Raw genomic sequence first — 24,708 nt, 5'->3', positions numbered from 1 at the left:
AACAACCTGAAACAAACAATAAATTATGACAGAAAACAATCAATGTATTTTTGATTGCAAAATATTCCACAAAAACAAAAACAAAAACAACACATCCTTGCACATGCATTTCTTTAACCGTGTTTTATTGTTTGATCAAGAGCAACTAGAAACCATGTTGACTTGCCTGCATTGTAAAACTAACTCAAAAACAGTGTAGATGTAACTGCTCCTCGTCTCCCTTTTTGCTGTGAGTTTTAAACACTTTGTCACACACTGAGAACACCTTTGTTACTGAGCAGAAGCTCTGGGCCACCCAGCTGTTGAGACAAGCAGATGTTGCAGCCGCTGGGGTCAGTGATAGGGGTCTCTCTCTCCTTCACCATCTCAATGGACAGCTGTATTTGCTTCTTCATTGGCTTGGAAGAAGGACTTCTTTGGGACCTGCAGGAGTCGAGAGAGGAGTCGGATTGGTGCATATCAAGCTCCAGGTCTGAGCTTTGATCACTTTGGCTCTCATTAGCTTCTCTTTCCATTTTGTAGAAGATTTGAGTGTAGGGATCATGGCTTGTAGTCATGGTGCCCTCTCTGTGTCTGGTGCCATAAATAGATGTGGGCATTGGCTTTGCCTTGAAGTTATGTCGCTCAATTCTCTCACCAAACTTTCCAAGCTCTGCCACAATCCTGGCCTCCTTCTTCCTCCTTTCTCTCTCCAAAAACTGAAAAGGCTGTGGTGAGAGTGCAGTAGAGGTCTGGGTGCTTGTAGCATCCATGTTCCTGTTATTGTTGGTGTTGCTTCTGCTTTGGTTTGACCGTTGACTATTGCGACGGCTGATAATTTCATAGAGAGGCAGGTGTATGTGTGCCGGAGCAGGTGACGCCCGGAACTTTTTCTGGCATTCTCGGAGCTCTTCCAACTCCTGCCTCAGCAGCGTGTTCTCCAGCTCAATCTCTGAACGTGTGCGCACTTTGTGCTTCTTCCTCTCCTCTTCTCTTAGCATCATCTGGAAAGGTTTGGGAACAGTGACTTTGGAGTTGGGCAGAATTCTGGCACCAGCTTGATCGGACACTCTTGCCTGCGGTTTCGGACAGGAGGTATTGGGCTGGAAGCGAAACCGGTTCTGGCTCGTCATCCTCTCTGGGCTCAGCAGCACGTCTCTGAGGGAAAATACAGGAGAATAAAATGTGATAGTGAGATCTGTTCATCAGTAATATGTTGATTTAACCACTGAACTTGTGTAGATGTTGCATGGTGAGGATATAAGTGAGAACACAAATATCTGAGATCACTCAGATCAGATCAGATAGCACAAACTATCTCTAATGCTTAAGCCCATATGTAAATTTATTATGATTATGACTATTTTAAATTTCCTTGTGCTTTTTTATTGTTTGTGGGTTTTTCTTTCCCTCTTTATTCTTTTATTTGTATGAATATTTTTTAATTAGTGTATAGCATCAACTCAATTAAACCTCTGTGATTTGGTCACATAAGCAGCAGGTTTTATGTGATTTGGCTTTAATGAAATTAACAACAGGTGCACTAGTATCATGGTCTCCGAGTCATTGACCCAGGGTTTTGACTTTTATGTATTCACGGTGTATTCTTTTGGATTTGTGATGGTAATTGTGGTCAAGCCTGTCTATTTTGTGTCCTGTGTATTGTATTATTGGCGCTTCTGCATTTGTCATCTTGCCTTCCAGTTTTTGGTTTCTCTTCAGATGATAATTCCTTTCTGTGTCCGGTCCATCCAAGTCTTGTCTCTGTTTTGTCTTCTGTCTGTGTGTAGCTTGAGTATCTTTGTCTGGGTCTCAGTGTCAATCATGCCTCCATTTTTATCTCCTGTCCCTGTCAGTTCTCATGTCTTGGTCTGTCTCTCTTTGTTTCTTTACCTTTCTGTCTCAAAGTCAAGCCTGTGATTCAGTTCCAGTGTTCTGTTACTTCCTCTTCTATTTTGGTAGCTTAAGGGAAAACTGTTTTGCTTTCCTTGTCTCATTTGTCTGTGATTAGTATCAGCTGTATTCCCACTGGTGGCCAGTTCCTTCATCTCTCTCAAACTGTATGTGCTGTGTCCCATGGTCCCTCGTTAGAGCTTAGTCTGTGATTCCCTGGTAGTGATGGTGAGATGAAGCCCTGTGAATGTGTCGAATCTTTCCACCGCATTCAACAGCTCATTTGGAACAGCCCAGTCATTCCCCACAGTGAAGAAATCGTTGTAGAGAGTGGTGAGGACTGCTGAGAAGATCATTGGGACATTTCTTCCATCTATCCAGGATGTCGTGCACAGACGCTGTCTCAGCAGAACCTGTAACATCATCAAAGACTCCGTCCGCGCCCATCACCCCATCCTTGCTCCCCTCTGGCAAGAGGTATATTGCAGCATCAGGTCTAGGACAGTCAGATTCTGCAACAGGTTCACTCCCAATGCCATCAGACTCTGGAACTCATAGCTACTCCTCTATGCTGTACCCCTACCCTCCAACCCCCAAACATATATGCACAATGTGACTGTATATTTAGGGCAGTTTTTCCTAATATTCTTTACAGGTTTTCTCCCGTTTTCTAATAATGAATATAGACAAATTCCTCCTGTATTCACATACGTGTACAAATCTGAGATTATTTTCATACCTTTGGATTTATTTATCATTTATATTGTACAGTCAGATGGCGAGTACATGCACTGAAATTTCATGCTGATCTGCACTAACAGGTGTATATTCTGAACAACAATAAAGCAGCTATACTATTCTAGGCTTCATGAGGGTGGCCTGAGGGCATGATGTCCTCTTTTGGGCCCTGTGCTCACTGCTCAGCACAGTCGAGCCCAACAATGCCCAGCCTAATGTGACAAGAGTATACAGGCAGTTCCTAGGGGATGAAGGAACTAATAGCATTGACTGGCCCTAAAGCTAAGAATTACACATGATGCTCAGAGTTTCCCTGTATCTTTTTCCACTCTCTTCCAGTATCCAATGAAGACTCAGCAGTGCTGTGAATTAATACTTCATTACCAACCTCTCAAAAATTTGCTCCTGGCTGGGAGTCCAGTCCAGCTCCCCAATGCTGTCCTCTCCACAGAGCTCCGACTGGTCCGAGCCACTTGATGACTCCTGGAAGTCCAGCTCCTCCTGGGAGTTGATCCTCTGGAGTCTCCTGGCAGGGCCACTAGGTCAGACATTAACATTCTCAGTCAAATTAACAATGAATGTATATGCCAAACACTTGTAAACTGTCAGTGAAGATTTCAGAAGAATGAGAAGTAAAGTGGTGGGTCAGTGGCAGCATTTGGGAAGAGAAATAACGGTGATGGGGTGTAAGAAACAAAAGCAAACAGGTTACAGGTGAGCAAATGCAAGGACAGGAAGGCAGTGTTTGGGCATGTGGTCCCACTCCTGAGAATTAAATAAATTCCAATTTTTCATATATTCTCTAAAAAATAAAGCTCTTACATTATTAAATATTTGTAGCACAACACAAAGCACAACTCCCAGTAAGAAAAACAAACAATTTCCTATCCATTAAACATCCTTTAAAACCTTTAGATGTCCTTAGGGACATTTATTGTCTTTTGCATTTTTAGTTTTAAACCATCTTCACTGTGTTGAGTGGAATATAGCCAAATTTGTCAAAGAATGTTTTTTTTACTTATTTTTTTTAATTGTGGTGTCAATTCATTAAATCAGCCTAAAATGGCTAAGTTACAGAAATCCATCCACCTTAGTCCCTTTGGACAAAAATGTCCACATTGAAACCCATTATAAACGCTATTTTTCACGCCAGAAAAATTACGGTCAAAGGGATCGTCAGGTTTCCAGCTTAGGTTTCGTTTTGGACTACAGGCCTTAGAGTTGTAATTTTTTTATTTGTCCACCGGGTGGCGCCCTTGCTTCACATTTGACCTCTGCTGGAAAACAGCGGGCTGCTTGGACAGACCTGCCGGAAATGAAGCCTCATTTCCGGCGTGCAGCAGCGGCTTCGCCTCGTGCGGGACCATTTTTTGGTCCCTAGGACCATGAGAGGGTGCATTTTTTTTTTTTAGTCAACAGGAAATGACGTATTTGTTGTCACGTGGTATCGGACGTGTGGGCTGGAAAAAGCAGTCCCCGGTGATCGTGCCCCGGTGATCGTCGCGACTTACCCCGGCAACATGCACTTATTTCCGCCTAGAGGAGGAGCATTTGCCGCCTGGAGACCATTTTCTGGTCCTGAAAAAAAAATAAAAGGCGATCGAAATGACTGTTGGTGCCAATCTTTATTCCATCTAAAGGCCTAATTATAATAACAATCAAATATTACTTCAAATGTTTTTTTGGGAAAATATTTAGTTTTTTAGTTTTTTTTTTAGTTTTTTTGTAATTTAAAGGGTTAAAACAACGAAAATATAATTAAAACTTTATATGAATATTTCAGGGAGAAGTAGTTTTAAAAGACTGACCAATTTAAAGTGAAAAAAAAATTAATATTTAATATTTTTATTGCACTTTTTCGGGAATTGTCCTTAGGCATGCATTTTTTAATGTGCTCCTGCAAAAAAAATAATGGCAGGTCAAAATGAATTTTGGTGCCAATCTTTGACCCATCTAAAGGCCTAATTATAATAACAATCAAATATTACTTCAAATGTTTTTTTTTTTTTAAATATTGAGTTTTTTTGTTTTTGGGGGCTAAAAAAACAGGGCGCTCATGAAGTAAAACTGGGATTTAAAGGGTTAAAACAACGAAAATATAATTAAAACTTTATATGAATATTTCAGGGAGAAGTAGTTTTAAAAGACTGACCAATTTAAAGTGGAAAAAAATATTAATATATAATATTTTTATTGCACTTTTTGGGGAATGGACATTTATGTCCATTAGGGACCAAGGTGGATGTCTTTTTTAGGGATCTCCAATTAAGGGAAAAAAAATTTTTCACTTTAAAGGTCACAGTTCAAAAATGTGTGACTTTTGACATTTAAAGTTTGGAAACAGAGTTCTTGCTACTGCGTCAAAATTCTGTTTGAATTTCCTTTCAAAAGGTTCCTGACTCAACAGGAAACAGGAAAAATGAGAAAACGGATTACGTGTGTGAGTTTCTGATTTAGTCCACTAAGCCTTAATTATTTGAATAATGTCTGTATCATCCTTCAGAGATATTATTATTGTTGTTGTTTTGTAATAAATGTTGCTTTTGAATAGTTATCGAATTCTTTTGGAAACAACATGTAAATGAGAGCACGCTAGGCACTCATCTTTGTTCTTACTGTAGTGGCCCAGGACCCACTACAGTTCGCTTACAAGAGGGATGTTGGGATGGAGGATGACATCCTACACAGAGCCCAATCACACCTGGACAAGGGAAAAGGCACGGTCAGGATCCTGTTTCTTGAATTTTCCAGTGCCTTCAATGCAATCCTGTCTGCTCCTGGAGAAACTAAACAGGATGCAGGTGGACCCCTGCCTGATTGCTTGGATCTCCGACTACCGTACGTCAGGCTGAAGGACATCACGTCTGATACTGTGGTCAGCAGCACAGGAGCACCACAGGGAACTGTGCTGTCCCTCAAATGTGCAATCCTATTTATCCATGTTGTATATTCTGTATTTATACATGTGTGTATATGGTGTATTTATGCTTATATCCTTACTCTCATTCCCCTTATTGTATCTGTAACATGCAACTTCTGTCGGTGCTGTGCTACTGGAAACTGAATTTTCCGGAGGAAACCATCCGAGGAATTGATAAAGTTTCATCTAATCTAATCTAATCTAATCTAATCTAATCTAATCTAATCTAATCTAATATAAGGCAGATTTGATTTAACACCTGATGGCTGTTGACTTTATAAAAAAAAAACTAAACCATACAATTATTTAAGCAATAGTTATTGGGGTCTTTATGTTTCCATTTCTCTATTATGTCAAGGTTTAAGTGTGAGTCATAGAGCGTATCCAACCTGAGGAGCTGCCTGGCCTCTTTGTTTCTTCCCAGACATGCGTCATCGCCCCCTCCATGCCTTTCCTTGCCTTGGCTGATGTACATCCTCTCCAACTCAGCCATGTTCCTCAGGTGATTGCTCTTCAGCTCCTCCAGCCTCCTGTAGTACTCCTGGTTGGAGAAGTAAACATGCTGCTCCCTCTGCAGACCAATGATTTCCAGTGACAGAGAGCTGCGAATGCCTCTCCCGTCTTTTCCTTCCTCACTGCACTCCGAGTCCAGGTCACATTCCTGACAGGTTAGAAGTTGCCAAGATTATGAAACATTGCGAATGAATTCAGTGCAATAGATTTACTTTGAGTGCTTTGAGTGATTGCACATTATTTTTTCAACCTTTTCTATATTGGCTTCTATTAAGAGGAACATTACACAAGCCATTAACAAGTCATTGCAGCACCAAAAGCAGGTTTAGTATGCAATGCATGTATACAACCTTCATCTACCTGTGGCTGAACTGCAAAGATCTTGCATTCATGGGGTTAGAGTGTGCATAAAAAATTAACTTCATAAGGGTATTTCCATTTTTCATTTTTAGACACCTTATGTAGTTGTTATCAGAAACAATAGCAACTGTCTGTTGCACTCAGACTTCTTTCATCTAGCTGTGAAACCGCTGAAGTAGTGTATTTTATACTAATGTTTTATGCTCTGCATGCAATGCCTCAAATAAAAGATTTTCAGTGCAACGTTGAGGAAGGATGTGGGAACTAGTCAGGGGATTTCCTTCTGTTCACATAAGTGCACAACTAAGTGCACAACTTCGTAATTCATAATTCTATCTAACTTTGAATGTACATATACATACACATATTGAAAACAGATTTAAACAGACTTTATTATCTTTAAACCTTTAGCTTCCTTACCTCACTGATACAGTCCTCATCCTTGTCAAAATAATGATCTCTTTCCCCTCCGTACAGAGCCACTAATTCTTTGTTTCCCAGAGAGGGTGATCGGTACATAGCTGCCATCCTTTTCCTTATTTTATCCCAAAGTCACAGCCAGAAGCAAACCTTCTGCACGTCCTCTGTCACCTCACTCAGCACACTGACCTCCTAGGAAAATAGTTTTACTTCGAGTAGGAAGATTAACACATTGTTACCGCCTCGTTCTAACAGACGAACACAGACTGAGAGCCTTATCTTCTTACCATCAGGAGGAATCACGGCTTCATGGCCAGATGGTTCAGATGGCCCAGATGGTCCAGTGGCTTTTCACTTGAACACATGATTCATCGAAGTCCGATTGATGTGGACGCTCCCAATCTGATTTACAGATTAGCTTTCTTAAATACAGCACAAGTGCTCCATCTGTTGTAGTGTGCAACAAGTCTGCAGGAGCAGACTTGTTGAATTGTTGATGATCAGCTGTATATATATATATATATATTATTATTATATTATTATATATATTTACTGGTGACTGGGGTTGGGATGTACCTACAGTGTCACACAGTAAATACTGTTGTCATAATTACAAAAGCATTTAGTTTTATTTTTGGAGTAGATATATTTCTTTCTATTTTCTCCACTAATCTATAAATCAGCTTTGTTTGTTGCCTGTTTATCGCATTTACGTCACAACTTTGGTAAAAACGTTGCTCTTGTTTGTCAGAAGCACTTTCTTTTCCCAAACTAGTGGCTGTGGAGTAAAATGAGCATAAAGTTTAGAGAGAAGCTTAGACAAATATGTGATCCTAAAATTCATATTGCACCATAACAATGAATATTATTTTTAATATTTTAAATACAGAATAGGTTTGATGCTCTTTGTGAATGTACACAGCTGATTTCAACAACATGCAAGCAGATGTTTCATGAGTTGTCCTGGCTGATTATCGTCCGTGACAGGATACTGCCTAGAGTCTAGGCAGTATCCTGTCTAGGCAGTCTAGGCCCTAGACTGTCTTTATACTACAGATTATACAGTTGGTCTGAAGGTGGAATTCAGTGAATGAATCTGGCTGTCATTATCTGGCTAAATAAACATTTGATTTTATCTATCTCAGTAGCATTCTACTCAAAATTAGTGCTTCGTGTTTGTTGAGGACAAAGAATCGGGGTTTTTTGAGTGTGTCAGGTGGATCAACTTACCCCTCACATGAGGCATGAAGGCTAAGGTTGAGTATCATATTTCTTTAGCTACAGTTCATCTCACGTTAAATATAAAGCATCTCACCCCTACAGGAAAAACCAGTTCCTTGCTGTTAACTGTTGCTTATCTACAGTGCAGCAAAGCATAGACTATTATTCAGAGATACAAAAGTTAACACAGCTTGAAATGTGACTAATACTCCATAATGATTCAAAGGGTGTAAACTATGAACTCCTTTATTATCCTGTGGCAGCTTGTGGATGAGACCATGGAGAGGTCTAGCACAGAAAATGTGGAATTAATCTTGGTTAGTGAATCTGAGAAAAATTATTTTCACCTCAAATACCACATACAGAAACTCAGAGTCTAATATCTACTGGTTTGGGACAAGTAAGGTGAAGGTTGACTTTGATTCGGTTCAGACTTTCAGGATTTGACAGGTGAAGCTGGAGGGGAAGGACACCTACCGCAGCCAACTGTGGTAATCCGTTTACTCAGGTTTCTCAGCGCTGTCGTTACAGGACTTCACCTCGTGCTACAAAAACTCTCCCCATCTGTCGCCTGTCTCTTTCCATTTCTTCCTCTGTTTGTTTACCTAAGAACCACAGACGGAGCAGAGATGTGATGAAAACCACATGATGATAGTCATGTCGTGAAAGTCTATATTTAATAGACAGTTTAGGGCAATTGTTTCCAACCTGTTTTTTTTCTTATCATGTCTTAAAATCAGCAAACTCTCCTTCCTCGCCCTACACACACTCTCTTTAGAGAAACAGTTTCCAGTGTTTTAACAAAGAAAAACATAATTTCTTTCTTTCCACAACATTTGTTGCCTTTGACTTTCAGTGCAGTTTTTGTGTAATCTGGCATACAAATCAACTCCATATGCCACATCACATGAGGCTTTCTTTTGATTCTCTATCTTAAGAACACCCACTTCTTCTTTTGCCAACTAAAGAAATGTGAACAAATTGTGGGTGCTTTTTGCAACAGGCTGCTTGTAACAAAGTGCATGAAGACTCAATTTAGATCTGGTTTTTTGCTAAGCTGAGTTTAAAGTAAAACTTTGGGGTTATGAGTTTGGCAATTAGTTTTTGTGTTTTTTAAACGAATCTCTCATTTTGTCATGGAAAATATTAGATTCACTATTTGGTGGGAATTATTAGGAAACTGGGCACTATGATGTTGCATTTCTTGCATTTCACTGGCCACTTAATTAAGTGTTAACCTTGGTAGTACCAAGTTGGATCCTTTTACATTTAGAACTTCCTCAATTCTTCATGGCATAGATTTCTTCATGGCATAGATTTAAGAAGGTGCTGGAAGCAGTCATCTGAGATTTTGGTCCATAATGACATCACACAGTTCCTGCAGACCTATCAGCTGCACATCCATCCTAAATGTGCTCTATGTTGGAGTGAGATCCAGTGACTATAGCAGCTATTTGGATCCCTCACTGAAGTGCTTCGTAAGGATTTTACATTTTTCAGCTCCTGTTGCTGTTGGGACATGATAGCGTCATGTGCTAATGGGTGAGCACAGAGTATCAAATGTAATATAAGAAAATATCTCTTCATTTGAACAGCAGATTACTAAAGTACTTACTGAAGATTACTAAAGGTGAACAAATTTACTACTCTCTCTCACTCGTTTTTCTGAACAACAGCATTCACAGCTTCAAGCTAAGCTACCAGAAAGTGAAGAGTTTGTGGAAATGCACAAAGCTCCAGATTCTTAGTCATCTATCTTACTCCCTCCATCGTGACTCAATATCAGTCATCCAAGACAGCTCTTCAATAATATGGTGGGATAAAACATAGGTGCCAGCCAAATTACAAAGGTCCTATCTGCTCATAATTTCTTAGATAACTTTCCAGAAGCACTTTACCAAAAAATATTTTTTTAAATTATTATCATTATTTTTTAAACCCTGCGTTTGTTTGTTTAAAATCACTATCCTTTCAGCCTGTTCATGGCCAAAAGTGTCCACCAACAGATTAGGTCTGTAATTTTTATTGTTTTGAAGTTTTCTTTCTATTTTTTCTGTATGATGTTTTTAACTAACATCAGTTCTTTTCTTAAATGTAAAATAGTCATAAATTTTTTATATTTTTAAGCATTAAAACACCAGTTTGTTTGTACAATGTACTTGTTGGAAGACAACAAGAAGACAACAAGAATAGAAGATTCCCACTCCTGTGAAGTGGTTTCCACAGGGCAAAGGCATTTAAACGGTTTCAATTGGCCAAAAGTGGCCAAGAGGAACAACTGGATGTATAGAGTATATTACTGATATATTTAAGGAGCTGAGGTTAAAAAATTTAAAAATCTGAAAACAAATTGAGACCCTTGGGAAGTTTCATTCCATATGCATTAACACAGCAAAAATGATCAAAGAAAAGAAAGTGAAGTGACCACAAATGGCCAGCATAGAGAGTTATTAAATGTCAAATGATTATTCTGGTCATGTACTGTTGGCTCTTTCTGCTGCTTTTGACACCATTGATCATGGTATCTTGGGTGGGCATCGCTGGATCAGCTCTGGATTGTTTGGGTCTGGATCTGAGAGTTTGGTTCCCACGCTAATTGAGCATCTTCATCTTCAGTTCTCCCAAATGTGAAAAATCAGGCTGTAACTTTTGAGCAGGCATTCAGTTTTGATAAGCAGTCTTTTTTTTTAATCATCTGTGGAACTTTTCCCATCTTAAATATATACTGCCTCTGATAAGTACACATGCTTTTATTTCATCACACACTGAATATTGTATTTCATTATTCCGTTGCCCCCAAAAGGTTGATTCTGTTCATCTGGACGCAGCGTTTTCAGTGGGAGATACGTTTCGTCACTCATCCAACTGCCTGTTTCCCCACCCTTATAAAGGTTTATAAGGTTGAGGGAACCTGCAGCCAGCTCGTGCAATCAGACTTGTGATCTGAATGTGCTGTTGCACCTGCTTTTCCAGGATTACCTCTAAAATCTAGTCTCCTCTTTATCAGAGTTTATGTCATGGCCCAGAGTCTAGTGGCTCCGTGTTTTGTTTTGGTTTTTTTATTATTAATATGCTTCATTTTAGTTAGTTAATGGTTATATACAGTGATTTGTAGTTCTTAGGTTTTGTTCCTGTGCCTCCCATGTTTAGTGTGTCATGTCTCCAGTGTAGGTTTCATTCTGTCTTCATGTTTATTCATCTGTTTCTGCTCCCTCTGTTCCTCATATCAGTGTCAAGTCTGTATCTTTGTGAATGACTCTTGGTTCCTGTTTTACTTCGACAGTCTGTTTTACTTTACTGTTTTGAGTTTTGCTTCCCCTTTGTTTCGTCATGTCATATTAGGTTCAGCTGTGTCTCCCTCCCTCCCTTGTTACCCTCTGTGTATATGTTGTGTGTGTTTTTCTTTGTTCCTCACGTGTTTCCAGGTTCCTAGTTTAAGTAGTCTGTAATTTTTAATTTATCCCAGTTTAGGTTTTTGTTAGTTATCTCAGTCACCCTTGCCTTTTGTTTTGTAGTATTTTGTGCAGCCAAGAATAAAGGCTCGCTTTTTGTTAAACTTTTACCTCCATCTCTCAGTTGTCTGCATTTGGGCCCACCTCATTCTTTCCATGCGTTGTGCATATTGTGACAGTTTATCTGTTCATTTCTTCATATAAATTTGTGTTATTTCAGTTATTATATTACAAATGGTGAGTATATGTATATAGAAATGCACAGTGTATTTCCAAAGCCTGTAAGAAATCAAACATACAGCACCTGAAACACAAAATTTCAAAAATGCAAAGGTACATAAGTCAACAATCTTCTTGTTGTGTGTGTGTGTGTGTGTGTGTGTGTGTGTGTGTGTGTGTGTGTGTGTGTGTGTGTGTGTGTGTGTCAGTGAGAGAGAGATAGAAAAATGTACTTGAAATCGAGGGTGGGTAGCTGCAATAACGCTCCCCAGGATGGATCCAGGAGAACTGGGCCATGTTGTTTATTCCAAATTCTGATCCTACCATCTAGATATTGTGGCAGAAATAAAGACTCATCCGGTAACAATTTTCCAATATTCTGTTTTCCAATTTTGTGCGAACTGCAGCCTCAGTTTCCTGTTTGTAGCTGACAGGAGTGGCAGCTGGTGTGGTCTGTTGCTGTAGATATTCTGCTTCAAGGATTGTACATTCAGAGATGCATTTCAGCATTCATTGGTCATAACAAGTGGTTATTTGCATTACTGTTGCCTTCCTATCGAAACAATGTAGCCAACAATCTGACCTCTGACATCTACAAGCCATTTTCTGCTGCTCACTGGGTATGTTCTGAACTCTGCCTCCTGACATCTGACCCACGTTAAAACATGGACTGAACATACACACACCCACAACCACCTACACACACACCCACAATGGACAACTGTACCCTCAAACACACAATAATAACATGGACTGAACCACCACTCACAACCACTAGCACTTTATATAGCCTCTGTAGAATTATCCACATATCTCACTTATCTTAACTGCACTACTGTATTACTGCTCTGTAATAATCATTCTGTACATACGATAATTTTTAATCCTACAACTGTTTATAACTTGCACAGTTCACATTTCTGTATAGCTGTATATCTCAGATTTCTGTAAAGTTATTTATTTCATATTCTGTATAGTTTTTCATATTTACATCCTGTTCATATCCTGTACATAGCTTGTACTCACTACAGCCTGTACATACCTATAGTTATAGAATATTCACAACATACTTCATACCGTGTACATTATAACATTCCATAATAGACCCATTTCTGTAATATATTTACATATCTATATTATTGCTAATATTTATTGTAATATATCTATATCACTAAAGCACTTCTGGATGGATGCAAACTGCATTTCGTTGCCCTGTACCTGTGCATGTGCAATGACAATAAAGTTGAATTCTATTCTATTCTATTTTTCAGATTATTCTCACTGCTTCAAAGTCTCTTAAATCACCTTTCCTCACCATTAGGGGGAGTTTCCGCCATGTGTCTCATTAGAAATGAGTTGAACGAACGTACCTAACAAAGTGGACTGAGTGTAAATATTTTAGAAGCAAAGGAAACTTTACATCACAAGTGCCAAACTCCAGGCCTCGAGGGCCGGTGTCCGGCAAGTTTTAGATATCACCCTGGGTCAACACACCTGAATCAAGTGATTAGTTCATTACCAGCCTCTGGAGAACTTCAAGACATGTTGAGGAGGTAATTTGGCCTTTTAAATCAGCTGTGATGGATCAAGGACACATCTAAAACCTGCAGGACACCGGCCCTCGAGGCCTGGAATTCAACACCTGTGCCTTACATCAAAGTCTGTGAGAGACAAAGACAAAGAAGCTGCACTGATGTCATTTGTCCACGAGGTGGCGGTGTTGCACTTTTTACTTTTGTTTCCATAGTCGTACACGTGACATGAAATGACGTTTTATAACTGAGCCGTTTTTACTAAAACAAAAACATGTTTTTGAACTGAAATACAGAACATATTTGTGGTGATTTGGTATTTTTACTGCCACTTTTCCATTTTCTTTTTTTTCCATTATTTTTATTTTACCCTCACATTGTGCTTACTAGTCTTACATTTTGTTTTTTGTTCCCTCGCGGAGTTCTTGGAAAAGTTTGCCCTCAAAGGTGTACCACGAGTTTTCCTGTGAATGCTCTCAAGGTACAAACTGTCCTTTGTGTGAGAGAGGAAGGTGAGTCAAATTCAAATTCAAATTCAAATTTTATTTGTCACGTACACAGTCATACACAGTACGATATGTAGTGAAATGCTTGGACAACTACTCGTGACCTAAAGAAAACAAAAAAGGAAAAGGCTATGAATAAGATAGGAAATAAATATGAAAAATTAAAAAGGGTAAATTTAACTAGGAAGGAATAGAATATAAATTAAGGTTAAAAATGAAATAACTGTACAACACAAATTAGAATGAAGGGTAAATTTAACTGGGAAGAATAAGATAAAGATAAATATATAAATTAAAGTTGAAAATAAAATAACTGTACAACAAAATACACAATACACAATATAGAACTATATAAGAATGTATGAAGAAATCTAAATATAAATAAATATATACACAATAACAGCAGCTGTACAAGTATTAACCGGAAATGAAGAATATAGTGACCAGTGTTGTGCAAAACCAAAGTCCAGAAAGTCCAGTGTGTGTGTAAGAACTGTATGTGTGGGTCAGTACTGTGTGGTGGTGTGATTGAGAGACCGTATCGCCTGCGGGAAGAAGCTCCTCCTCAGTCTCTCTGTGTTGGTCTTCAGGGAGCGGAATCGCTTTCCTGACCTCAACAGAGAGAACAGTCTGTTGTTGGGATGGCTGAGGTCCTTCACGATCTTCCTGGCCTTGGTCCGGCACCGCCTGCTGTAGATTGAGTGCAGGTCAGGGAGCTCGGAGCGGATGGTGCGCTCAGCTGACCGCACAACCCTCTGTAGAGCTCGTCTGTCCTGCATGGTGCTGTTCCCGAACCAGGTTAAGATGTTTCCCGCCAGGATGCTCTCTATGGTGCACGAGTAAAAGTTCCTGAGCACCTTGGAGGGCAGTTGGAAGTCTCTCAAGCGTCTGAGGTGGTAGAGACGCTGTCGGGCCTTTTTCACCACGGTGTTGATGTGACAGGACCATGACAGGTCCTGCGTGATGTGAACTCCGAGGTATTTGAAGCTGTCCACTCTCTCCACTGGGCACTCGTTGATGACGGGGGTCTGGTAGTTCCTCTCCTGCTTAGTGCTGAAGTCCACTATCAGCTCCTTTGTCTTACTGACGTTTAGAAGGAGGTTGTTCCTCTGGCACCAGTTTTCCAGATTCCTAATCTCCTTCAGGTAGGCCGTCTCGTTGTTATCAGAGATCAGGCCCGCCACGACGGTGTCGTCAGCAAACTTGATGATGGTGGTGGAGCTGGTAGTGGCCACACAGTCATATGTGTACAAAGAGTACAGCAGGGGGCTCAGAACACACCCCTGGGGGGCTCCAGTGCTGAGAGTGGTGGAGGCTGAGACATGTCCGCCCATCCTTACTGCCTGTGGTCTGCCAGTTAGGAAGTTGGAGATCCACTGACACATAGATGAGCTGAGTCCCAGATGCTCCAGCTTGGTGGTGAGTGTGGAGGGAATTATGGTGTTAAATGCAGAGCTGTAGTCTATGAAGAGCATTTTAACATAATTCCCCCTTCTAGTGTCCAAGTGAGTGAGTGATGTGTGGAGGAGATGAGAGATGGCATCGTCTGTGGAACGATTTGGACGGTAAGCAAACTGTAGTGGGTCCAGTGTGTCTGGTAGTGAAGAAATGATGAAGTCTCTGACCAGGCGTTCAAAGCACTTCATCACTACTGAGGTGAGGGCTACAGGGCGATAGTCATTGAGAGAAGCAGGGTGGGGTTTCTTCGGGACAGGAACAATGATGGACTCTTTGAAGCATGTGGGGATCACCGACTGAGATAAAGAGATGTTGAATATCTCAGTGAACACAGGAGCTAGCTGGTATGCGCAGTCTCTTAGGATACGACCTGGGATGCCGTCTGGTCCTGCTGCTTTCCTGGTGTTCACTCTCTTGAAGGCTCTCCTTACTTCATGCTCGGAGATGACGAGCACGTTTCCGGTGCTGGCAGTATCTTCCTGTCTGCAGCCGTTAGCGCCGCTAACACTAGCATTGTTGGAGACCTTAGCTGCTGCCTCGAAGCGAGCATAGAAAGTGTTCAGCTCGTCTGCCAGAGTCACGGCCGCGTTCGTCATACCGGTTGTTGGTGCTTTATAGTCCGTTATTGTCCTTAGTCCCCGCCACAGGCTCCTAGAGTCACTCTGTTGGAGTTGTGACTCTAGTTTCCTCCCGTAGCGCTGCTTCGCCTCTTTCACCGCCCTCCGCACGTTATATGACGCGGCTTTGTACGGGTCCATGTCCCCCGTCATGAGTCCCGTGTTGTAGGCAGCGGTGCGGGATCTCAGAGCGTCGCGGATGGTTTTATCCACCCACGGCTTCTGGTTGGGAAACGTTGTGATAGTCTTTGTCTCCACGGTATCATCCGCTAGTTTCCCGATGAATCCCACAACCGCTTCCGTAAACACGTTGACGTCATCGTCGGAGCTGTTTCTGAACATGCCCCAGTCTGCGTCATCGAGTGCGTCCTGTAACGCGGCCACCGATTGATCCGTCCAGCGCGCGACCTTCCTCTGAACCGGAACTTCCTGTTTCAGCCTTTGTTTATATTTTGGCATGAGGAAGATGGCGGCGTGATCAGATTTGCCAAACGGAGGGCGGGATTGTGCCTTGTAGCCGTCCTTGACCGTAGTGTAGCAGTGGTCCAGTGTCCTTTCACCCCTGGTGGGGCAGGTGATGTGTTGATAAAAGTTCGGCGCTGCGCGTTTGAGGTTGGCGCTATTAAAGTCCCCCGTCACAATAAGCGCAGCGTCCCGGTGTTGTGTCTGGTGCTGTGTGAGTGCCTCATGCAGCTCGCATAAGGCGGTGACCGTGTCCGCTTGTGGTGGAATATAAACGGCACTTACAATGACCGATGTAAATTCCCGAGGTAGATAAAAAGGACGACACATGATGGACAGTAGTTCCAGATTTGGTGTGCAGGAGCGTGTGAGAGGAACAACGTTCGCACTGTTGCACCAGTTGTTGTTCACCATTAAACACACGCCGCCTCCCCTTGACTTCCCCGAGTCCCGTGTCCTGTCCATGCGGTGAACCGAGAAGAACTCGGCCGGCTGGATGGCGTGGTCCGGCACCGCTGGGTTCAGCCATGTCTCGGTGAAGCAGAGGAGATTGCAGTCCCGAATGTCTCTCTGGAACTTTATCCTGGCCCTGAGGTCGTCAAGCTTGTTCTCCAGTGACTGGACGTTGGCGAGCAGGATGCTAGGCAGAGGTGTGCGGTGTGCACGAGCTCTCAGCCTGTTCCTGACGCCGGCTCGCTTCCCTCTAGGCCGCCGCCGCTTCCCTTTGTTCTCCCTCGAGATCTCACTCGGCCAGCTCGGATCCGGAGTTAAAAACTTCGAATTGTGAGTACATTGTGTACCAATAGAAACAAGAGTGTCACTGTCATACCTAATGTACCCAATGGTGATGATTTTGCCGATTTAGAAACGCTGAAAACTAACTTAAAAAACAAAGAAAAAGTGGTCGGAGCAGTCGTGACGGCAGCCGACCTCACCGGCGCCAGTGGCACATAATCAAGACTGTTTATTTGTGTACCAGATTTTGGCATGACAAACACTGACCGGTGTGCTGCACAACGTCAGACACAAGTTACAGCATTAAAAAAGAAAAAGAATAAAGAGCGCTGAAGATTAATAGGTGTGATTAATATCATCCAGGAAAGATGGGCTTTAAATTGGAGATAACCTGAAATCTCCAATGAGATGCCAGCACCAAAAGCTGCTGCTCACCTGACCTAAGCAGATGTGTAAAAGCAAAGTTAATCCATTAAAGCATTCAGAACTAACAAAAAACCATATTACGCCTTATTACTTAAATAAGTTTCTGTTTTTCCTGTAACAAAGTTGTGAAAATTCACAGATTTCTCACATAATGGAGCATTTTTGTACGCCTGCTGTAGATGTGTGTATATGTATGTGTGTGTCTGATTTTTCCAGTGCTGGCATGGGATGAATAGTGGCAGTGTTCACTCAGAGTGGGGCTGAGTAAACAGTCATCACAAGCTTGGCTCTCTCCTCCGTCACACAGAGCAGAGTGGCTGTGCCACAATCCTACTCTGCATGGTTTACTGAAACACCTGACATCAGGCAGTTCTCCCAGGATTACATTTTGTAGCACTTCTGAAATGATGCAAAGGTTTAACCACATTATGACTTCTTTGAAAAAAGATTCTTTGTCATAATTTCACAAATTTGTCTGCAAGAACACACTAAAGAATAAACTTTAGTAAAATGAATATAGCTAGTGTAAGGTTTTAGCAAATGTTGGATTATTTTTTTTGTCAACACCAGCATTTTTTTTAATCTTATAACCCTCCACCCCCATTTGTACCCATGTTTTTACACAGTTAACGCTTTCTTTTCTTTGTGACTGAACTCATAAAGAAGAGAAGACATAAGAGAGGTGAGTTAAGTGACTTTGATCAAAACATGACTGTTGGTGTCAGGTGGGCTGGTCTGGGTGGTCTGTTTATTACAACCAAAATATGTAGAAGAGCATCTCTGAATTCTCAACACTTCAAATCTTGAAGCAGAATATCACTCGAAGTGCTGTTCTTGACAACTAAGAACAGGAAACTGAGGCTACAGTTCACCAAAACTGGACAATAGAATATTGGTAAAACATCCCTGCATCTAGCAGCCAGCAAATCTGCAGCAGCTGCATGATGCTATCGTGTCAATATGGATCAAAAAAGACGTCCAAACTGCTACTAGCAAAGTGTATCTAATAAAGTGCACATGTCCAAACCATCGCAGCCTCGACCCTTGCTCAAGTTGAGCTATCCCTCTGATGTACTCATTTTTGACCTTGTTCATCCTGGTCACTCTCACTCTCGATTAATATATGGACATCTTGAGCTCGGCCTCCTGCCGTTTTATCAGTGCCACTGGCTCTGAAGCCATTCATCACTACCTCTTACAAAGTTTCACTTTCACTTCTGGTGCAGTCTGTAGTCTGTCACAAGTTAAGCATTTGATAAACAAAACTCTGGTAAACATAAATGCATTAAAAAATCATTCTAATGCTTGTCATTTTCTTCTGGATCTGAATAAACCTCTTAGCTGTTCAAAATTCCTCTGTGCAGGAAAAAGTAAACCTTGTATGTGTGGGTTTACCAGTCTTTTTCAACGTTTTCTGAATTATCTAGATGTTCTTTTCATTTTCCTTTTTCAAACAGCTGCCATAGTTACAGCACCTATCATGCCTCTGACGATACTGAAGCTTAAAAATAAGGCCCTACTTGTTTGTTTTATAAATCTTGAGTCCCAAATACAGAAAAAATTATGATCACACTAGCCATTTTCATTCAAAAATACTTTCTGAACCATTTCCAAATCCAAAACAAGGCCTCTTGGGAGTTTCCCTTTTCTTTTTTTCTGTGCACACATTTACGGTAAAGACCACCAGCCAAAGCTTTCATAGAGAAGCAGCACAACCGCAACCTATCTCAATGAGGTTTGTGTTTCCAAAGAAATCCACGCCCTTGCCTGAAATATGTCCCCCAACCCCTCACAGCTGGAGCAAAAATTTACATGTGATTACAGAGGTGCAAACACTCACTCGTGATGCCAGTACACCGTAAATCCTCATGAGTACAGACAGAGCAATTTAAGTCCTCTACGGGAACAAACACTGACGTGGAGCGACACTCAGGACTGGAGTGTTTCTCTTGTCTGCTATGCTAACCTCCCACTTCCCTCTCCCCTGCAGCACTTTACGGCTTGTTTGTGTTTGAGAGGAACACTCCACCCTCTCAACAACAAGCCCTGCTCATTAACTTCCTGAAACAACTCACTGTGCTGTGAAGCCCATGCATGCAGTGGGAGCCTGATTGCAGTCTAAATGGGAGATTCAGAAATAAATGGCTACAATGTTTAAAATAAGGTGAAAAGTCACAAAGTCTTTTTTCCTCTTGAAATCTTATGTGAACAAACAAGGGATGTATAATATTTTTTCAAGTTGAGATTTAAAAAAATAGATAAAAATTCCTTTTCCCATGTGGTACGCAGTAGTGTGTGGGTGTAATGTTTGAAGTTCTACATAATTTTGGCTGCTTATTATACAACTATGTAGCATAATTGATGCCTATCTATCCATAACCACTTGTGTGGCTATAGTCTATCATAGCTAACATTTGGCTGGAGGTGAGGTATAGTGTCGTTACATATTATGCAAATGAGACACTTGAAGAACCAGAAAAGCAGCTGGGAAGAACTTTTGAGTATACAGATGCTCTGTTGGGAGTTATGGGCTAGGGTTAGGGTTAGCAATATAATGAGCAACAAGACAATACAAAATATCAGAGAGAAGGTCTGACCTCTTCAAGGCCTTATCCCTCTGGCTTTCAGGGTCCTGAAATATTAATTCCAAATTTCCTCACAAATCTTGTAAAAACTGCACGACAGATCTCAAACAACAACCATAGCAAACTATGACCGGTTAATCCACATGTTTTAGCGAAGCTTTTCTGGCAGTTGTCTCAAAACTGCGGGACTAGTTCAGCACTAAAAATACAGACTCTTTTTCCTTTTGTCAGTGTGATTAAATATGCAAATCTGCCTATTGTTCAAAGCTTCCACTATACAACAGCAGATACAAGACAGATTCATTAAGCTATGAGTCAGCCACCAAGAGGTACTTTATTTGTATTCATCTGGGATAAAACTTCTAAACACGGTACACCAAATACAGTAAGGAGTACAGAACACAATGACTGGGGATAAAAAATTTCTGGTATCTGTTTTCTTGTTGATTTTATTGATATTGACAGGCTCAGCTCAAAACTGGAGAAGCAAAAGAGAATGGATGACTGAGGGATGCTGGATCAAAAAAAGAGGGGGGGGGTAACATTTTTTCAAAAATCACAAGGGCAGTTAAGTGGACTTTGTTTTTCCTGTCACTTAGGTTACACTCAGTTAAGGTCATTATGATTCAAGAGGCTAAAAGTTAATCCAACATTAAAGCGCAAAAAACTGCAGTTCTTGTGGATGCCACTTAAGGCTCACTCCAAAAGCCAGTAAATCTCCACATTCGCCAGTATTAAAATTAGAGAGGGACCGATCCGATATTACCTATCGGTATCGGTCTGATACTGACCTAAATTACTGGATCGGATATCGGAGAGAAATAAAAAATGTAATCGATCCATTAAATATCACGAAAGCAACTCACAAAACTTGCGACATGGCGTAACTCAGCTCATAACCTTAGCACGTCGGAGCAGTAGCCTATGCTTGCCTTGCGCTGTGGCAAGCGAGACCTGTCGGCAGTCTGGTTGAGCATTTGGAGCTTCGCTACCAAACCGGCATTTCTTCTCTGAGAAAGTTATTCCAGAGAGAAGTAAAGCATTCAGTTCATCTCTGAATGTTTGTAAAGCATTCCCACGTTAATCTTAACAACCCATATATGGAGCGACTGCTTCTTCTCTCTCCCTCCCTCTCCTGCTGCTACTTCAATCATGAAACTGATCAATGATCAGCTGATCGGCTTTTCTGTCGACTCAGGTCTCTCTTGTTTGTTTTTGGCCCACTTTGCACCAGAAAGAGGAAACCAGCGGCTGAACAACAGCAGCACGTTTAAGCTTGATAAGCTGTTGTTAGAATGTATTTAATATTACTTTCTACACCAGGATCCTTTTCTACTTAGCTGACAGCTGGTAACTGTGCAGGGGCGGATCTAGCAAAGTTATGCAAGGGGGGCCGATAGGGCATTAACAGGGAAAAGGGGGGATACAAAGAAATACTTTTCCTTCTTATTCTCATTTAAAATGTGTAGCTTTTATTAAATAATTATCTGAATCTTACACCCAAAGTTTTAATCTGATGTAAAATGTATATAAGTCCATTACTGTATATAGTAACTATTACGTCTAATGTACCCTAGTAAGCTATAGTACTTTTTCCTTTGGGGAAGGTACCATCTGTGCTGTCTGCAATTCTGTTGAAGAAAGATGTTGAATCTATTTAATTATTATGGAAAAATAATTGATTTCTGTGCATTTCTTTTACACGTGCATTAAATTAAAGTTGATTACCTCGATTAAGCATCACGAGGCAGAGGGTGGGGGGTGGTTATCTATTTTTTTCTGCTGGTAGTTGACAACCCTATTAGTTAGGTTGCTTAATATTTCCGCTAAGTACTCTTTAAAACACCAAAATAGGGAGGATGGTGTAGGTTTAAGTTTATTAGATTGATCAGTATTGCTGAACTATGAAATATTTTGGGTGCAGTGTATTTTTTTGTATACAAATATAACAGAATAGCTTTAGTGTTTTGTTTTGTTTTTAAACTTTAGTATGAACTTATACAAAATGCAGCAAGATATTAAAAAAAAAGTTTTACTGATTAAAAAATACACTATATCGGATTCATATTGGTATCGATAGATATCCAAATTTATGATATCGGTATTGGACATAAAAAAGTGGTATCGTGCTAGCTCTAATTAAAATAGCCCAAAAACGCACATTTGCATACTATTACCAAAACAAAACAAAAAAGAACTAGCTTTGGCCTTGGCCTCTGAGGATAGTTTTTCTTTTCATACCAACTCTACAACACAGCCAGTGTCAGTGGACGTCATCCGGTCTGATCTGAGTCACTGATCTGGAACTCTTTACTGTGTCTGTACTCTTTGTTGGAATACTCTTGTATAATGTCTACGTTTAACACACATGCAAAGTCTTTGTGAGGCTGGAGGTGTGGTAACGATGGCACACTTCCAAGGTCATTACCCAGGACATCTGGTTTACTTCCTGTTGGCATCTTAGTGTTTTGCACTTGGATTCTTTTTACTCTCTTGGTGTTTCTTTCGCTTCTACTTGCTTGTTAGGCTTAGTTCATAAAAACATGTGTAGATTTAGTACCTAACAACCAACTTAGTTAATATGTGAGTTATGTACTCAGACTAACCATCACTCTATTTTATGCTATCAAGCAGTGCATCACAGCACGCACACCAAAAAGCCACATTTTGCATAAATTAGCTAGCAGCTTTGAGAAAGTGGATCCGTTTGATGCATCCAGTGTTGCCAGCTGTGGCTGAGACAGCTTTCTGTTTCAGCAAGTCAGTTTTCTGGTGCGCAAAGTCCATTTTTCTTTTAGTCTGGTGTGGAATCTGACCCGAGCATAATTGCCTAAATGTCTTTGAAGCAGCAACCCAAAAGGCATCTCCGATTATCATATTGTGTTCAGTTGTTAAGATGTGTTTATGTTTTAGCTCATACACATACACTCAGTGCTTTCATGGTTTTCAGTGTAGACACAGGGTCTCATGATATATCATGTTCGCCACAAATTTCCCACATGATTTGATGAAAGCGCCATCTGCGTTTGTTCTGCAGGCCAGATTCCAATCTTAATACTAATGCACAGACAGTAAGCGAAGCTGCACGGATGTCACGTGATGTAAATGCTGTTGTGAAAGTCTGTCCACCGAGATGAATACACGGATACAGGATCTGCATAACCTTTACAAGCCTAGTATCTCTGGTCTCGTCTCAGTGGAGTTTTTAGAGGTTGTAGAGTCACTAAAATTCAGTTTAGTACAATTGAGAGTGACCATTCACATGAAGTCACCCTGTCTGAGAGCAACTTAAAGAAACCCAGCCTCGTTGGTGTTTAAAGGGATTACAGAGTACATCCATTCTGTTTGCATGTTATCTGTTTTTTTCTCTGCAGGCACGGCTGTTTCCCACATTTTTCAGAATGCTGTTGAACAGACCTCAGAGAACAAATATGATCTCTCTTGAAACAGTGGTTGGTGGTTCATTTGAGAAATAGATAACAGTTAGTTTTAGGGGGTTTTAAAGCAAAAAGCAAAGTTTTGATTGGCAGCACTTACAGAAAATGCTGCAAATTTAGTCTTCTTTACTCATCTTTACGATTTATTAATGTTGCACAGTTACTGCTAGGTTACCCTTAAAGATGTTGTGTAAAAAGTTGAAAAGAAGAAACAAAAATGACTTAAGACCACAGAGCAGATACCATTAAAACCACAAAGCATACAAGACAGCAGATGCAGAAAGGCAAAATGACAACTGATATGGTAAAAGACTAAATGCAAGTGAAGAGAATCAGGAAGCCTTCTCACCCCTCTCATTTTTGTTTTTTCCTCTCTTCTGTATCGGTCACATTTAAATCGATTGCATTACATCATGCTTAAAGATTTCTCAATTCTTAAAATGCATCTGCAGGATGGAGAAGAAGGTTGTCTGATGGAGCTATAAACAATCATCCAAAACGGGAGAAAACAACTCATCTTTTGATTTCCCACAATGTTTCACTTATTATATATGATCACCTGTAATGATAGTGTGAGATCCTATCCTATCCTATCCTATTCTATCCTATCCTATCCTATCCTATCCTATCCTATTCTATCCTATCCTATCCTATCCTATCCTATCAAACTAAGGGTCTAACAAATAAAGTCATCCCCGAAGTGGCCAAAACTTTACAGCAAATATGCAAAAACTGTTTTGACCTCTAATGAATAGTTTCCTCCCTTATAACAACCCTTAGTAGGTTGAAAGTTTGTAATTTATACATCTGGATCCGTAGTTAAGGGCGTGGCTGCGTTGGTGTCGCTACACAATCAGCTCGATCCAAACAGCATCGGCTCGAGTCACTCTGTGTGTGCTGTTGGAGCTTTTGGAGCATTTTAATTGATTGTCTGATAATGTTATGGCTTGCTGTTTCCAATAAAAACCGTGGTGGCAATCGAAACCCATGGGTGACTACAGTCTATGCTACTGGCTCCAAGGCGAGGATGTCTCAATTTATTAAAAGCTTCTTTCCTCCACTCCTCTTCGTCGCCTCCCCTGCTCGCATCCCTAGTGGGAGGAGGACGTGCAGACTGAGCGGGGTGGGGAGTGGGATTATGGACAACTAACTAATTTAATAACTGAAACCAAAACAAATCCACTGTAACATTACAGAAACAGACAAGGGAATCACACCAAAGAGCATAAATGCCA

General features: G+C 40.8%; 1 protein-coding gene across 4 annotated transcripts; it reads right to left on the bottom strand.

The window, feature by feature from the left end:
- Positions 1 to 127: 127 nt before the first annotated feature.
- Positions 128 to 19,397, bottom strand: LOC308388612 (protein FAM161A). 4 transcript variants are annotated; one of them, XM_080869443.1, is made up of 8 exons: positions 19,292 to 19,397; positions 8,522 to 8,649; positions 8,054 to 8,140; positions 7,111 to 7,225; positions 6,824 to 7,032; positions 5,920 to 6,191; positions 2,999 to 3,148; positions 128 to 1,137 (listed from the first exon to the last, which is right to left on the bottom strand). In XM_080869443.1, the coding sequence occupies exons 5-8, from the start codon at positions 6,929 to 6,931 to the stop codon at positions 249 to 251; spliced, it is 1,419 nt and encodes a 472-aa protein (XP_080725569.1). In that variant the 5' UTR covers positions 6,932 to 7,032; positions 7,111 to 7,225; positions 8,054 to 8,140; positions 8,522 to 8,649; positions 19,292 to 19,397; the 3' UTR covers positions 128 to 248. The 4 variants fall into 4 exon arrangements, with proteins under 4 accessions (XP_080725569.1, XP_080725571.1, XP_080725570.1 ...); XM_080869445.1 differs by lacking the exons at positions 8,054 to 8,140; positions 8,522 to 8,649; positions 19,292 to 19,397 and having other exon boundaries at positions 7,111 to 7,892; XM_080869444.1 differs by lacking the exons at positions 8,054 to 8,140; positions 8,522 to 8,649; positions 19,292 to 19,397 and having other exon boundaries at positions 6,824 to 7,892.
- Between the last annotated feature and the right edge of the window lie 5,311 nt (positions 19,398 to 24,708).

Source organism: Rhamphochromis sp. 'chilingali' (genome assembly GCF_963969265.1).
Source record: "Rhamphochromis sp. 'chilingali' genome assembly, chromosome: 20".
In the NCBI taxonomy this organism is placed as follows: Eukaryota; Metazoa; Chordata; class Actinopteri; order Cichliformes; family Cichlidae; genus Rhamphochromis; species Rhamphochromis sp. 'chilingali'.
This window is presented reverse-complemented; position numbering and strand designations above follow the sequence as displayed.

What these genes read in the sequence shown, in the direction of transcription:
- LOC308388612 (XM_080869443.1), bottom strand. Translation starts at nt 6,931, where the DNA reads ATGGCAGCTATGTACCGATCACCCTCTCTGGGAAACAAAGAATTAGTG. An exon ending in ATGAGGACTGTATCAGTGAG is followed by an intron (nt 6,192 to 6,823) that starts GTAAGGAAGCTA and finishes CTAACCTGTCAG; the next exon opens with GAATGTGACCTGGACTCGGA. An exon ending in GAGGCCAGGCAGCTCCTCAG is followed by an intron (nt 3,149 to 5,919) that starts GTTGGATACGCT and finishes TGTCTGACCTAG; the next exon opens with TGGCCCTGCCAGGAGACTCC.